The 16,955-nt window shown below is 38.5% G+C and overlaps 2 protein-coding genes across 3 annotated transcripts in view; one reads left to right on the top strand and one right to left on the bottom strand.

Annotated features, from left to right (window-relative positions):
• Positions 1–8,681, top strand: part of sntg1 (syntrophin, gamma 1) — a 28,335-nt gene extending 19,654 nt beyond the window's left edge. Inside the window, 7 exon segments of the mRNA XM_029454027.1 lie at positions 1,557–1,673; positions 2,892–2,963; positions 3,569–3,721; positions 3,897–3,989; positions 6,563–6,607; positions 6,609–6,674; positions 6,827–8,681. Coding sequence (XP_029309887.1) covers positions 1,557–1,673; positions 2,892–2,963; positions 3,569–3,721; positions 3,897–3,989; positions 6,563–6,607; positions 6,609–6,674; positions 6,827–7,009 — 729 coding nt within the window. The 3' untranslated portion in view covers positions 7,010–8,681.
• A 2,343-nt stretch (positions 8,682–11,024) lies between these two features.
• pcmtd1 (protein-L-isoaspartate (D-aspartate) O-methyltransferase domain containing 1) overlaps positions 11,025–16,955 on the bottom strand; it is a 12,423-nt gene continuing 6,492 nt past the window's right edge. For both annotated transcript variants that reach the window (XM_029453814.1, XM_029453813.1), the window contains 5 exons: positions 16,554–16,955; positions 15,924–16,026; positions 15,514–15,685; positions 12,952–13,075; positions 11,025–12,612 (listed from right to left, as the gene is read on the bottom strand). The exon at positions 16,554–16,955 is cut by the window's right edge and continues 61 nt beyond it. In XM_029453814.1, coding sequence (XP_029309674.1) covers positions 12,236–12,612; positions 12,952–13,075; positions 15,514–15,685; positions 15,924–16,026; positions 16,554–16,860 — 1,083 coding nt within the window. In that variant the 5' untranslated portion in view covers positions 16,861–16,955 and the 3' untranslated portion in view covers positions 11,025–12,235. The remainder of the gene's footprint in view (positions 12,613–12,951; positions 13,076–15,513; positions 15,686–15,923; positions 16,027–16,553) is intronic.

Genomic DNA, 16,955 nt, shown 5'->3' with positions numbered 1-16,955 from the left:
CAGCGAAGCTCCTGCTGCTTGTTTAGATTTTGTTTTTTGTCTTTGTCTTTAATGTGTGTGTTTTATTCTGAGGTTAAAAATCACAAGAGATTCTAATAAGTCAGTGAGTCACAGGAAGGGCACGGTACAATGTTGCCAACTCTTGCAACAAAAGGAGAAAGTTTGCATCATTAATGTCCATCCACTGAGAAATAATCAGAAAAACAACTTAAGTGCTTTCAGTCAGTTAACTCGCAGCGTCATCGTTTAAACTTAGGGAGTTAATGCGACAGTACGGTTCCTTTGTTACTTATTTATTTTGGTTTCTGTCGCACAAAAACATTTGAATTCACTTGACAATTCTTTGAAGAGATAAAGCAGCATGAGACGTGACTACTTGTCCCGAATCTTTCACTCGATTGTTTTGCCATCTTTAAAAAAAAAGAAACTCCAAACAGAAAAGCAAACACTTTACTTTGGTTTCGATCGCCCTGAATTTAATGAAATTATGTCTCAGAACATTTGCAGTAGACACGTTGCTTCCTTTCTCTTCCTTTCCCCCATCTGTTTTCAATATGCAATATGACGATACACACCGTCCACACAGTTTGAACTGTTTTAGCTTTACGTCTTTAGTACCTCTGTGTGCATTAGACCATATGGGAAATGTTACAAATCAATGAGCAAACATGCTGAATGATAATATTTCTATATAATTATTGCATGAGTGTTATGAAATACTATAATTTGTCAAACTAAAATCCGACCCGTCTGCATGGTTTATCTTTAAAGAACTAAGATGGAATATTAATGACTAAATAAGCAACAGTCCCAGTTAAAAAACATTATTTATTATACCTTATTATTTATTAATAGTTTAATACTATTCATCTCGATGGGTGTGGTTTGATCCTCGCAATGTCAACAAACAACCCTAACAAATGTTGATAAAAAATAGTAAATATTTTATCCACTGTTACATATTTCATCCTTGTATCCAACTGAGCACCACGCAGAAACACACTTACAGAAATCTCATGTGAAATAACCAAAAACTACAGGTGGGCGATATCCCTGTTACTTATAATAACATGATTGCTGCACACATGTATGCACACAACAGCAGCGGAGACTTGATCCAATGTAACACCATGCATTTAATCTGCTATTGATCCTATTGATGGCATTATTGACACTCAAGACTAAGCTTAGTGTCAGTAGTATCGATACTTTAGGTATAGATATGGTCACCCCTTTCCAAAACTGTGGCAGAAAATGTAGGACCCTGTTGCTGATTGATAAAATGGGTTTTTATGGCCTTTTTCTCCATTGGTTTTAGAGCAGTATTATGACACTGTGATATGTTTATTTATTTAAAAAGCAAACAATGCTCATTAATTAACATGAGCACTAAATGTGCCATATTGGCTAACTTTCATCTGTAGGTTTATGGCATTAAAAGAAAACATAAAAGAGCACAAAATCAAATTTAATTGAATTCTTTTCCCATGTTGTACACCTCTACTTTTGCCTATGACCCCTGACATTACACATGTCTCTTTTCCTCTGTTTGACAGATTATCTACATGGGCTGGGTCGACGAGAAGGAGCAGGACTCCATCCAGGACCGAATGTATTCACCAAAGTTTCTCGCTTTGAGGGGTTCCTCACTCTTCAAGTTTTCGGCACCTCCTGTAAGTGTTCACTTAATCCTTATTTGTTTTATACTAACTTCATCTTTAATCCATTACACTTCTGTGTTTGAATTGAACGTCTCTCGACTCCACGGGAGATTTTTCATTCCATGTTAATGTATTGTTGAGAGAGAAAATGCTTTCCTGTTCGAAAAAAGAAAAGAAAGAAGCAGCTCGCTCATAATCCTTTGTGCCGCATTGATCTTCCTTTTGATTGATGATGATCATTAAATCTGTTTACATTCTGCCAGCCACTTAAGTGATTATGACAAGAGGGATAAGCTGTCAATGGTATTCTGGAGATGGGAAAAGATTGATAGAAAGCTGGAATTGCCTGCTCAACTTGAATGTGCTGATATAAATGAAATATGCTAATGTGAGTGGATGGTGGAATATCGGAGGCTGCCGACGATTTGACGAGCTTCTTCATGACTGAAGACTTGTTAGTTACCTACAATTTGAAGGCTAATTCCCTCAAATGGCAAGATGACAGTTTTTAATTCCACAACCATTCATCGATAATTGACCCTCGTCTAAACCCCGCCCCCGAGAGGCACGGTAGGCCGGTCAAGCTTTGGATTTCTCCACATGTCGACGCAGTGTTGTGTCTATTACACTGGAGTGAGAGTGATACTCAGGCTGCGGTGGTTTGCTTTAAAATGTTCCTACCTGTCTGAAATGGCCCTGAAGTATTAAGTGGCAGCCATGGTAAAGGATGGTCGAATAACTGCTAAGGAAAGCTGCTTCAATGCTTCCTTTCTTTTCTCCTTTAGCACAGGTTACACTGGGCCATCCTTTACGTAAGGATAGGAGATAATGCCGACCCACAATTCCTTGCGGCAGCAACATTTCAAGCGGCGATCACATCCGCAGTTGCATAACTACGTAGCCTAATATAAGTGAAATTGTCTTTTTCCAAGTGCTTATCAATTCTCCTTCACATCTTTCCTTGACCTCATGAATTGTTGCATCGAGTTCAAGGAAAAGTGGTTTGGAAAAGAAATAGGACGTATTGTTTTTGACTCTTCAACCGCAGCCTCAGTATCTGAAGAGTGTGTAGGGCAGTGTCTTTTATTATCAACATTAGAAAACCAAAAGACAGAAGAGCGAAAGTGAAAGGAATGTATTAAGCCGCATGTTTATCTGCTCTAATGTAAGATGTAAACGTTGTAACCTATTCTTCTAATCAAACATGAAATGTATGTGACATTTTCTTAGGTGACAACATGGGACTGGACCAGAGCAGAGAAAAGCTTTACTGTGTATGAGATAATGTGCAAGATTTTAAAGGTAAGGCAGCCGCTTCCTTTTCATTTCTTGGAGACTTAGAGAAGCAACCCTTCTCACACTGGATACATTGAGAGAATATAAAGTAGAAAACTGAGGAATGCATTTATATAACTCGCTGATTTATTTGCATGTGTTCTACTTCAATCCCACAGAAACACTCAAGGTTCAGATTGTATTGTTCACTCTCTGCAGGTTCGAGGTCACTTTGAATTTGATTGTGAGAATTGATCTGCACTTCATTATCTCCAAACTCATGGTGGCTTTATTTGATTCATATAGATTCACAAATTAAATCAGATGTAAGTTCACCTCCTCTTATTACACGGTGCCATCTAGGAAACATAAAGCTATGGAAAATTATATTACGGTAAAACATGCAGTGGTTCATCTTGCATATATATATTCATTACATTCATGTAAGTGTTGAGGAGTAAAATCATTGAAGCGCTCTTAAAGCCGCAGTCTGCAGTCTTCACTCTGTCGTCAGAGTAAAAAAAACCTCCCTATAGCTTCAGGAAACTGCATTGCTGTTGCTTTGTCTTATCTCCACGCCACTCTGCCCATCTGTACCTGATCAGCATGGCAGCCGTACTGTCTTATCTTAGGATAATGACCTTCTGGACAAGAGGAGGTACTGCTTCAGCGTCCAGACGGAGACCGGGGAGGACATGTTCTTCAGCGTGGAACTGGACTGCGAGCTGCTCATCTGGGAAAAGGCATTTCAGATGGCCACTTTCCTGGAGGTGGAGAGGATACAGGTCCGCACCTGAACAGTAGGCAGGGAATGTGATGATTTTAATCTAGCGCACGGTTCCAGCTCATTTGTTTCAGTACAGAGATTGATAACGCTCATTTTCAGAAGAGAAAAAAAAAGAAGGCTTTTGTGTCCTCGTGTCGCTCTTGTGAGTAACATCTTGTTCTCCTATCCTGTAGTGTAAAACGTATGCCTGTATCATGGAGAGCCACCTTATGGGACTTACAGTTGACTTCAGCATGGGCTTCGTGTGCTTTGATGCGGCTTCAAAGGTGAGTGTGTGAGACGGTAGTTTATCATCAATAGAAATAGAGAGAGTGATTTCAGACCACTACATTGTACACAGTGCGATGAAACTACTCATGAAGCCTCAGCCTCCCCTTTTTCTTTCTTTTTTGCTGCTACTAACTTATTCTGCACTGTGTGCATTTTGGTAGTACTCTATGAGCACATTTATTTTGACAGCTGTCTCCCCCCCCTCCCCCGCCCGCCCTCCTCCAGCTCAAATCTCACACTCCTTCCGGCAGTTCATTCTGGCCTTTCCCCAAGTCTGAGAGCCATGCAGACTACTCCACTGGTGCACATATTGTGGCAAGACACAAGCACTGCCATATTGTTCTCTAAGATTTTGGCCCTAATTCCTGCAATGTGAAGCAACAATGTCCCCCCAAGGACGATACAAATGTTGCCAGCGCATTGTTTACAGAGAGAAATGCACAAAACACAATCCATATGTAAACTGCAATCGCAGACATTACATTACTGTACACTGGGTGGGATTACTTTGTAATTAAAACTGCTATTGGCAAATTTCAAAAAGCGTGTTTGAATAAGAAACAGCACAAGTCTAACTCTGTTTGACAAGTTGAGCTGTAATCTGCAGGACACAGTTAGATGTTCCATCGTGGCTCTAGTTTTTATTGTTCTCGTAAAGAAACCCACAACATTTACTTTGTATATGTATAAAAACAACGTAATTGGAACATATAGATTAAGGATTACAGTACCAAGCATGTATTGCACAATTATTGATATTTTTTTAAAGCATAAAACACAGCAAGAAAGCTTTGAGTTTGCATCTTCTTTCCATGCCAATGGTTTCTTCCGACAGTATAAATAGTGAAGATAATGAAATAAATAGATAAAGCACTTTACTGTTTATATATTTAGAAGTCAAATATATCAAACGATGGCTTTACACGGAGCAAACAAGCCACTCATTAGAGACTCAGTCTGGTACGAAGCTCTGACACCTGATACTTTGGAGTGAGCTGGTGAATTAACAAAGCCAATGTATCAGATACACAAACCAAGAGAGAGAAACAGAAAGAAAACATGACACAGTTCATGTAAATTTGTCAATTGTCTTTATTAGAAATGTCTTGTACGTAGGAAAAATTCCTTTTTGTTCTATATTATAGCACATGAATGATTGACATTACAAATCATCCCATGCTGTAAACTGCATTACTGCTATGGTGGAAGAAATATTTAGATCCTTTACTCAAGTGGCAATACCACACTGAAAGCTCATGCACTAGAGAAAGGGAGTGAAAGAAAATCCATTATCCATTCAGATATTTTGGCGCTTTATTAACAAACAAAGACCAACATAAATCCTGGCTCCTGCTGCCTCTCTTGTTCTGGTAAAAACAAAGCCTCTCCCAGGTGCATACTGGTGCTACCTGCCTCCCCAAATAAGGGTAGGATGGGAACCTAATTGTTACAAAACTAAATCAAGCGAAAGCAAATGCAATATCTAAACCTAATACAAGTGGAGCAAATATCTAAAACAAATTGAATACTTAAAACGAAACAAAAAAGAGCTCTTACAGCATCAAAAGTAAAAAACCTCATTATACAGGAGAGTGGGTGCTGTCAGTGCTATATTATTATGTATTATCATAATGGATTTGTGCTGTTCCATTAATGTTTAATACTTAGTTTAATGTTGCAGCTGGTTGAAGTGGAGCTAAATTATCTTAATTAATTAATTCTGTTATTTCATTTAATTTACAGCAATATATCAATATGTTTTTTATTCTAATTCTAGTATCTGCAAATATAGAGTACAATATTTCCTTCTTACATGTAGTCAAGTAGAAATATATAAAATAGCATCATCACATGCACTTTAACTCAAATAAAACACGGTCTCGTGAGCATGTGACCCTATGAGACACAGATGTTTTGTCCATGTAGGCCACGATACGGATGCATTATTACAGCAGGTGCTTGTGATTGACTGGAAGGAGACGGTGATATCGTCACCTCTGTCAGAGTCAGATTAGGTTTTTATTAAAGGAAAGCGGGAGAGGTGACACGCTTCCCGTTACACTCTTATTACATTTCAAGAATGTCTGCTCGGATTTTAAAAGATGTTTTGCAAAACATCACAGTGAGACTTCTTTAGTGTGGTATGTTTAACATGTATTGTTATGCCATAATTAATGTGATTGGTGTCAAAGTAATAATTACAGTGGCAGGAACAGTTATGGATACATATTCATGTGAAAGCACATAGCCAGCTGTCGTCTGGCTCCCTGTGCAGGTTTTGTTTATTCAGTTCAGCACTAATTGAATCATTGAGGCTCTGCTATTTCAGGTAAGAAATATCTGTGGCTTGTTAAATTTCCCAATGGAAAGAATAACAAGTTTATTTCTCACAACAACTTCTATCTGGTTGATGTGCTGACGTGCCCCATTTCTCACTGGGTCCATGCGGATTTTTAATGTGAATTACTCATGAAATAGTGACATAAGAAGGGATTCAGTAAATAAAGATGTATAGTTGTGGTTTTAGTTGTTTTAAACTCATATAATCTTTGCAATTTCTACTTTCCAGGCGGTCCTGTGGAGATACAAGTTCTCTCAACTAAAAGGATCATCATGATGACGGGAAAAGCAAGATTAAGTTTCTATTCCAAAATCAAGAATCCAAATCTATTGAAGCGAAGGTAATTCACTTTGACAGATAGTTAATTCTGCACTTCAAGGAAAAGGTTATTCACCGAGGCTTTCAAAGCAACAACGGTATAAAATATGAATTACTTACCTTTGAGTAAGTATGGATGAGTATTATTGATTTCATTTTTTTATTCTCTTTCAGGAGCTGGAGTTCTCAAACCTCTTCGCCGTGCTTCATTGTATTCACGCTTTTTTTGCGGCCAAAGTCGCTTGCCTGGACCCGATGTTTGTGGAGAGCCAAGGCAGCGCGACTACCACTGGGTTTCCTTCTCTTTCCAGTATCTCATGTAATTCACAGACCCCTAAACTTAAATACGCCACCTGACAGGCGCTGCTCTCCCCAGACCCCTTCTGAGAGGATGCTGCACTTAAGTCGTGACCGGTGGCCTAAAAAGGGGCGGAGAGGAGAACTGAAAGATTATCCACTAATGACATCATGGAGGACTGCTGTATACAGTTAAAAGACCTCTTTGAGAGGGATATACTTGATATCTTGGAAGACGTTTCTGGACCTATGAACCTCTACTTCACAAAAAGAGTCTGTGGACACAGAATGAAAATGTTTTTCAGTGAAATTGTCCTTCTCTTGAGCCTCAGACATCCTTATGAGCATCACATCACAAAGAAAGATGCAGTTCTTTTCCCAAGGTAGTCTGCCTTTCTATGTCAATTTATTAGAGATTTGAAGAGTTCAAACAAATCAGATTTGAGCATTTCTGTTCCAGACGTCACTTGACCTTCTGTGAGGATTTGTCTGGACACTTTCTATGTTTCCTTTTCTTTGTCTGTTCTTGAGGTGACAACTTTTCCCTTTATACTTGAATTAGCAGTGCCATTGAATATCCACTGGAGTGTAATTAGAGTTCAACTAAAAGCTAAATGGCAACATAAATCTGATTCTGAATCTGAATTTTGAATAAATTTAATTACACCGAAGTTTGCTAGCAGCTTCGGCTGGATAAAATTAACTCTTTAAATGTATTTGTGTACGAATAAACTGAGTAACCTCATTTATTTTTCTCTGTATATGACGTATACCCACAGGTTGAGGTCAGAATATATCTATTTCCTGGATTACTGGATAGAAATGCTGTATGAAGGTGTAGTTTTTGTTGTATGGATTAAAAAGAGACACTTTGATAATCACCAACCACACAACTATAATCTGACCCTAAACAAGATTAGAAAACAACTTCCTTGATGTTTATAGCCTTTTCTCCCAAAACTTGATTATGTAAATAAACACTGACATTTAAATGAACTCAAAGAATTATGAATTATGCCGATTACTTGAGGGATTACTTGTACGGATTATGGCATTTGTTAATTTGATGAGCACCAGAGACGATCAGATAGATGATAATCATAACTTTGGGGCTCTCGTCATCCTCTTCTCTATGGACCAATTCACAAGAATACAATCAGCAATGGAGTATTTTTTATATTCTATCAATTGTTTTGACTTCACCATGGAAATATGCTAACTTCTCATTGACAAAGATAAAAAACACACCATGAAGGGAAACAGAAATATGTAGCATCATGGCCTCTAAAGCATTCAGATGCCCCTTTAAACTTCACTCTGTATTAAACAGTTTATAAATGCAACAGAGTGACAACTAAACTATTATATTCAAAACGAGATCAGGTCAATTAGCGCAATTAGTCATGCTCCTGCATTCCATTTTACAAAGTAGACTCCAAACAGAAGAGGCCCATTGGTAAGTAAACTCTAGAGGATAGCAAATTAAATGGGGTCAGTAAAGTGCTCCATTCTGTGCGGGCTTGTTAAGCTGACATGAGAGTCTGAGGGAGACTAATGGTGGTGCAGTCTATGCAAAGAAAGTCTGAGTGATGCTTTTGTGCTTTAAAATGAACTCAGTTGTATACCCTTATAACACAGGATCTAGAGAGTGAGGTTTGTTTTATTTTTTGCAGATGTTTTATTAACAAATATGCTGTATGATAAATTAATAAATAAGAACTTTTATAACATGGCTCACATGTGGTGGGTTTTATTTTTAATGTTTGGGTATTCCGCCGATTTAACACTTTACATGTCGTGAAGGATACTCAAATCACAATTAAACATGTTATTTACATGTTTGTATATGAAAAGTTTATTTTGATTGTACTCAAAAGTGTGCTGTTATATCTTAAATGTTGCTACTTTGTGACACACTGGTTGTGTACTTGTTGTACAATTTAAAATATACTTGACTACACTTCTGGGAATAAGGCGACATATTGAGAAATATGCTTACTCAGTTAAAAGAGAAGATTGATACCAATATCAGACGTGAGAGTGCTTATGATCTTCTCTAACTCAGCAAGAAAGCAAAATAAATGTATTTACTAAAGAATTATACTTGATTACACTTGAATTTGCCATTTTGAGACTCCACTAAATAATAATTAAGTCTATGCAAGTACACTTTGTACTTCAAATAGAACTTCAAATTTACTCAAAATGATATTTGACATATTTAAATACATTGTAAAGTCCATGATTATATTTTAAAAAGTGTAGTTAAATATAACCTAAGGGTTTTTCAAAGTCAAGGACCCTTAAGTTTAGTCAACGATAAGCAGGGATGGAAGTAACCGATAACATTTACTTTTGTAACTGCAACAAAGTTGTTGTTTTTTGTGTAATTATTGTACTTTGCTACAATACACCTTGTGAGAATAGGCCAAAGGAAAGGAGATAACCCTGAAGCGACCGTCACCACAGCGGCCCTGGATTTGAATGCACCCATGGCTCTTTGCTGCACGTCTCTCTCTTTCCCCTTTCCAGTCCACATGTCCTCTCTATCTGGCAAAAAGGCAAAAGAAAAACATGCATCTTGCACGTATGTCACCTCTGTGTATCCTGCACTCAAAGGTAGGAGAGATCTGTCAGACATATATACAGTATACAGTATACTATACATTTGTAATTCAGTATTTGGCTTTATTTAAAGATTAGGGCCAATTTACTTGTTTCAGGTTCCAAATCTTTATTATTAATCTGTCAGAAACGGCATAATGTGAGGGTACATGGTAACTCTCTGTGGTCAGCAGTGACAAAAACAAAGCGGATGTCAGATTTGCGCTTTTATTACTGTTTGTGTTTCCTATCTGCTGGCAATCACGACTCATTCGACTCCTTGACCACGTAGGCCATACTCGGGGAAGAAAAAAAAACTAAAGTCTAATTCAAACAAGACACGCAAAGAGCAGTGCAATGATTAGAAGAGGCTTAATGTGATTGTGACCTTTTATTTTTGTGCCAAACATTTACGGAGAAACAACACATTTTCAAAATGAACCGCACAAACTATGAGTAATCAACTTAGGCCTGATAAACAGTAACAGAACTGTTTTGTCTCTTCACAAATTAACTTAATATAAAAGCTCAGACTTGGTTATGACTTGGTCTTTACCGGGTGCCAGTTTTGTAGTCAAATCTCATCCATATTAAACATATCAGTCCCATTAACTTTGGTGCAAGGCGTGACCTGAGAGTCGAGGTTGTAGGTCCGCTGCTTTCAATACTTAATGTGCTCTCTAATTAGCAATTACGTTTTAGATAATGGTATATAAACTGTTGCATGTCTGTAATTGGTCATGAGATGAATACTTTGCAAATCAAATGGGACTATGTTGTTATTGGTAATTATAAACTGAGAAAATATGCCATTATTGCTTACCTGCAACGCTTTCCTATGAATGTAAAAAAAAAAAACCTTACAGGAAATAAATGTTACCTCTTCACACACAAAAACTACTAATAGAATAATCACTCCTGTTTTTAAACAAAAATATGTTTTCATTACACCAGAACAAAATGAAGACCGATAGCACTAATATATCTCATCTATTTAACAGACAGCAGTGGAGTTTTGCTCTACAGAGTTCCCAGTGTCAAGATACAGTACAGCAAGAGGGCGCAACAACAAACCAAATGCAAATCAAAACCGTATGCAGAATCATATGAGAACAATACATATATATCACTTTTATATTGAATAGAATTAATACCAACAACATTCAACTCAGCTTTTGGAATACTAAATGATGCATTCAAAGTAAGATGAACGAAATCTCCAAAGTCTGTGACAGTGAAGCATTAAGAAAAGGTGGTGACATCCATCAGTGATGTGCTGCTCTTTGTTTTCTTTTCACCGTGGAATGTGTTTGTAGAAATATACCATCGCTCGGGTACATGTACTGTGCCAGAAAACTCACAGAAGTCCTAACGTGACGGGGTACGTTGGCACTTAACAGCCACCACTATCATGGAAGTTCTGCAAGCACATTGTACTTTGATTAAAACAGGGTTTACATTACGAGTTCAGTCCACAATACCAAATGATTTTTATTTCTTCACTTGAGGACTGCAGACTAGGGTGCTTTGTTGGACACTTCCACAGTCCAGGATACAAAAGGCTTCAAAATCCTCGGCGATTTCGATTTGCATTGCTGTCGATAAAAAAAACTGCAGTACTAATTTGAGTACACAATTTCAGATTTGTCTCAAGGCAATCTAATTGATTAATATTCTTTAACCCACCCCCCCCCCATGTCAAAACATTTCCAGACCTGATCACTTGGGACATCACCTCCAGTGACCAAAACATGTGAAGTACAGTCAGGAACACATATACAGTATATTCATGCATTATTGACTAACATCCCGTACCAGTCCCCTACAAATGTGAAACACTACTGAACACCCGTCATGACTTTTATCATTATTACAAACTTCTGATATGATTAATTAAAGTAATATATTATTTGCAACAACGATGGAAAGGGAACCAGGAGAGGAGAGTGCCTACAACACCTCATCATATCGAGTAGGATGTCAGCTGCTCGTATGAGAGTTTATAAGCACCCTGTAGAAAAAGATCCATCAAGAGGTGCCCTGTAGAAAAAATGATGAACCAATCTAGTTTCTCGATGATCTCTTGTAATAGGAAGGTACAAAACACGTTAACCGAAAAAGAAACCTCAAAAAGAGTAATGACATAAATGCCCCATTCATGATTATGCAAGAATGTCTTACTCTAACTTAAAATGGGAGGATGTAGTCGCTTTTCAGTGTCTTTTGCTCCTTTTCTGGAGCTCATTACATCACCAGACACTGATAGTAAGTTAAAGCTTCTAAAAAAAAGCTGCAATAAAAGGTTTCATCTTAGCGTGATCATATTTTAACAAATATAATAAGAACTTTGTTTTTTATACAATTTATAATCTGCACATTTCTGCAGAAATCCTGACATTGTGATAAAATCTGAATCTCAAAATGGGTTTCTCAAACTAAAGTCCATTCAGTATACTTTTTACATTGTGTTTTTATATACAAAATTAAAAGAATATGTCAGTTAAAAACTAACAACTCGTGACAATCATAACATTATTATCCAGTATTATCTATGACGTCTCTTTCCGTTACAGTTTTTCCATCAAGATTTAATGGAAATAATGCTACATTTGTACTGAAAGGGTGAAGAAAAGCATTTCAGAAGGCGCTGCACTCGCAAAGAGCGGACATCGAGTTAATCAGTCATTTCTCTCTGTAGTACAGCAAATATGCTTTCAGTGACTCGGGCAGCGGTAAAGCCATTATTTGGTCTCTCAACAAGTTCACTTGCTTGAGGATTTCAATGTCGCCAATGTCTCTTTCCTCCTCCTCCTCCTCTACTTCCTTTTGTTCTTCTTCGGCGTGCTCCTCCTCCTCGCTCTCCACCATTTGGGGGATCAGCTGGCTGTCTACAAAAACGTAGGTGTTGATGCGTCGCCGTCGGCAGCGCCTGCGTTTGCGCTTCTGGGGAACTCTTTGCACTATCTCCTTCCCCTGACTGTCCTCGTTGGCCAGGTTTCTGAGGGTGCGGCGTATGTAGATCCGAGACAGATCCTGAAGGCTGCGGACAGTCACTGGGGCTGAGGACGAAGAGAGACGACACAGTCCTTCAGGGCAATGCGGCACGAAAATAAGAATAATCCATACAACTGCACCAGTCCTTCAACTAGGTCAGCATAAACAAGGGAGGCCATCAAAGACAAAACTGCACATTATTGCAGGGAAAGGGAACAACTGGCTCTATGGAGCAGCTGCAGGGCGAGCTTCATATGTCAGAGCAACTATCGCTGTAGGAATCATATCGTCACATCCCTTTGAATGTACTGGGTGACTTTGAAATATTGCCTGTTTTACACTTCAAGACCAGTTAGAATAAAAACACAAAAGAGTGTTTGTGTTGTGGAGGCTGGAGAACTTACGCAGCTGGACAGCGTCAGGCTTCTCTCCATCAGCTCTGCTCTGCTGGGCCAAGGGGGCAAAGGACACCGCCAAGATGTTTTTGCTCTCCCATGTGCACTGGCCAGTCCTGGTTATCTGGGTCAGCTGCATCAAGAGGGAAAAAAAACTGAACTTATAAAATATGAAATACTGTGACACTAGGGAGCAAGGAAAAAAAAAGAAGGGCCTAAACCAGCACAGCTTCTCCAAAATATAATATCTCGCTCAGTGTGCAGTTTGTGGAGTTGCCACGTGAATACAGATGATGTCTCGGTTTGATTCTCTACAGATAGCAGTAATACACGATTGTAGTTATCTCTGCATAAATACAGTGTTAAAGAACACGTCTAACGATCTTACTCCAAATCCCACTTGTTCATTTTGGGTTGGCAGATGTACACACACTGTGTGTAATCAAGGGTAAACTTTGCTCCTGGGGAAGAAATGAGCCTCTTTACAGTCGCAGTCGCAAATAGGTGCATGAAAAATTAATTCCATTTCCACACTGGCTTCGTACGTGAGAAAATTACTGCCAATGGGCTTAAAGACTAACAGACAATCTGAGAATCAACAAGACGGTGAATTTGCTGGTGAAATGAATGGACTACTAGACTATTTATTACTATAACCTTCATTTAAAATCAGCTTTTAATATATTAAAAGTTTTAAATTCATCAGGTGCCCTTTGTAAAAATCTAACTTTGCATCACTCAGTTTTGCTGAGGATTTGAAACACAGACAACGATGTGGAATAACTACCAAAGCAAGCTACAATGGTGTAAACAGTATATTTATGTTGCAATTAATGGTTATTTTCATAATGGGACAATTCTTTTCCCTAGTAATCGACGACTTATTTGGTCTATAAAACAAAGCCTAAGCCCAAAGGACATCTTCAAATGCCTTGTTTTTGTCGGACACTTTAAAGCTATTAGTTTATTATAATGTAGGACAGGAAAGAAACTGACATTTGAGAAGCTGGAGCCATCATTTTAAATTAAAAAGTGATAAACACTTATTCAAAAGAGCCAATTCATTTGTCGATTAACTAATTATTCGTCTAATAATTGCAGTTACAGTGTACAGTTCATCACCATGTCGCCCCCCGCCCGTGTCAGACACGTGAGAAGTTGGCTATGTGAGTCATGGCCCCCAGCAGAAGACAGATATCTGGTGGCTCGGGCCATAACAAGTAATTACCAGTCCGCAAGTTATCAAAACACAATTTAACCACACGAGGCTGTGGACTCATCACGCATGATAATAAGGGGAGTGTATATCTTGGGAGGGGGAGGGGTAATGGTTTCAGGGGAGCAACAGGTCCATTAACACTGAAGATGCCTTAATGTATAGTTCATCCATTCATAGCCATCTTTAATGTGCTTCATTCAACAGGATGATGCTCACTGTCGGAGGGTAAAGATCTCTATGTGATTACTTCCTTTCTCTTTCAAAATAGCCACAATTGAGATGTTTTATGTTCCGTTTTATTATTTTGATTAGGGGTCATCCATCATTTAATGGGTTTTTTTAGCACCTACCAGCATAAACATAACGATAGTTTGACACCTACATCATGAAGTTCATTATATTATTACTCTACACGACAAAAAAAAGAGGGAGTTACAGATGACTCGCTTCTTATTGTTGCCAACAGGCATGTCTTTGAAGATACTCAATCATAAGCTACGTCAGTACTTTCAAAAGGCTCTGTTCCCCGCATCCTGGACGTTCCATATTTGTCCACTCTTGAGTCATTATAAAAGGCTTTTTATTTTTTTTTGGAGGTCAAGAGCGGCGACTTGGTGCTGATGAAAGGCCACAACAAAGAGGAAGAAGGAAAAAAAAAAAAAGACGCGTTTTGAAAATGAATAGTGTGGACATGTCCTGAGTGGATATGGGTTGTAGCGCTTTCATGCTGTTTAGATCGAACAAAGATCTCTGATCTAAATTATGCGTCATCATTTTCTCCATCATGATTCACAAGTGCTGTTTTCTTTCTTACTAAAGCCTTCTACCTTCTTTAAAAAAAAAAACACAAATTATTATGGGATTGATTTCTTTTAAGTATATTGCACTCTCTGAACTCAAGCCTTAAATAACTGACAACGTAATCCAAATATCCACAACGCGGGTCACAATATCCAATCTTAGTAAAGCTTTGCTTCACTTCGGATCCTTTTTCCTTTTAAAATTCCTTAAATTGCCTAAACCATGAATCTGTCATGATCTTTACTCTCCTTACTGGAAAAAGCAACAACCATTTTCTCCACCGACTTCCCAAAAATATTCTAAATACCCTCTTAAATGCCCCAGTCTGTCCACCGTTTGAAATAAAACATTTATTTATACAGCCCTGTGTGTGCTCCTTAAACAGCCCCTCAAATCCAGGGGCAGTTGTGGCTCAATAATGCATGTGAAAGTTGCATAAGCAGTCTTGTAGGTCAAAGCTGATTTACTGTGTTTTCCCTCATGTGTTAGCATTTTGAATAGCAATCATGATGTGTTGCTTGTGTATCTTTCTGATGGCTTGTAGCACTTACCTGATCCTCTATAGGCATCACCAGAATGCCTCCAATTTTGAGCAGTACTTTCATGTAATTTTCATGGTCTTTCTGCACTCCTGCACCGCAATAGATGCGATCGTATTGGTGACTATCAGTCGCGATTTCAAGGCAATTCCCCACCACAAAGACGGGTTCACAGAACTCAAACCTTTGAAAAAAATAACATAGTTAAGCGATAAGATATATTAAGCAACAATGGAAAACGTTTTCTTTTCTTTCTTTAAAAGGCTCATCGCCACATGTGTGAGCTGTGATAGAGTTATGCAGATTACATAAGTAGAATTAGAGAGATTTAAATGTGTTTCATTTGCAAGACCAAGTCCGATGGCCCACAAGAGGTACAACTGTTACTCGTGCCTTGGTGGTTTCAGTTTGCGTGTACTTACTTATCAAAGCTGTCACTATTCTTTATGAAATCATCCAGTTTCTCTCTGGCATATTCAACCACGTCCTTATGGAGCTCAACTCCATGGTTGACACCAAATGGCCCTTGGAAAAACAGGAACATCAGAACAAACACAGCATTACCTTCGTATATCGTTTCATGCTGAAACGATTGGCAATTTTATCGATTGACACGCGCAATTAATCTGCACCTAGTTTGATAATCAAATAATCATTTAAGCCGTTTTCTCAAGCAAAAATTCAAAATGTGCTGATTTTCTTTGTTTTATGTGATTAAAAAAATGGAAATACTCGAGTTGTGGATTGTTGACAAAACAAGCAAATTGGGACTGTGGCATTTTTACTTTTCCCCACAAACAATTAGTCGTTTCTGTCTTACTAAGTTGTAAACACAAGATTTAAAGTAGTGGTCAAAGACAGCCCTGCAAACAAATGTTCTATAAATCAGGAAAATAATCAGCAGATTAAAAAAAAAATCATTGCAGTCCTTTCGTCGCTGATTTGTAGGCACACATTGTACTTTTGTAGTGAATTTGTTTAACCCAGATTTTACACAACATCTGAGCACTTCCCACTCATGAACAAAACATAGCTGGGTACACTATGCTTACCTATGATAAGGCCAACCATTGTGCTCAGATAGCCAGTTCCACTGCCCAGATTAAGGAAAGAAAGTCCCGGCTGCAGCTTGAGCGCCTCCATCACCTCCGAGTATATACACGGAGCAGACAGGTGGATGTTGCCATGCTTCCACGCCAAATCTTTGTAGGCACTGTCCCGGTAGCCGTCCAGATAGTAGTCGCCGCGGTCTATGGCCCGGAAAGCCTGTTCAACTTTTTCCGTGCGAATGTACTGGGCCTCCTTCAGATTATCAATGAGGTCGTCATTGTCCTCCCCAGCGCTCACGGCTCCCCCCATGGTGTAAAGAGAAGAGAAACTCAAGAAGCCAAACTCGTGCTCAGGATGAGTGATTCCTTCTCAGAGAGGCATGGAGATGATCAGCTGACCTGAAG

Source organism: Cottoperca gobio, chromosome 17, assembly GCF_900634415.1.
Source record: "Cottoperca gobio chromosome 17, fCotGob3.1, whole genome shotgun sequence".
In the NCBI taxonomy this organism is placed as follows: domain Eukaryota; kingdom Metazoa; phylum Chordata; class Actinopteri; order Perciformes; family Bovichtidae; genus Cottoperca; species Cottoperca gobio.
This window is presented reverse-complemented; position numbering and strand designations above follow the sequence as displayed.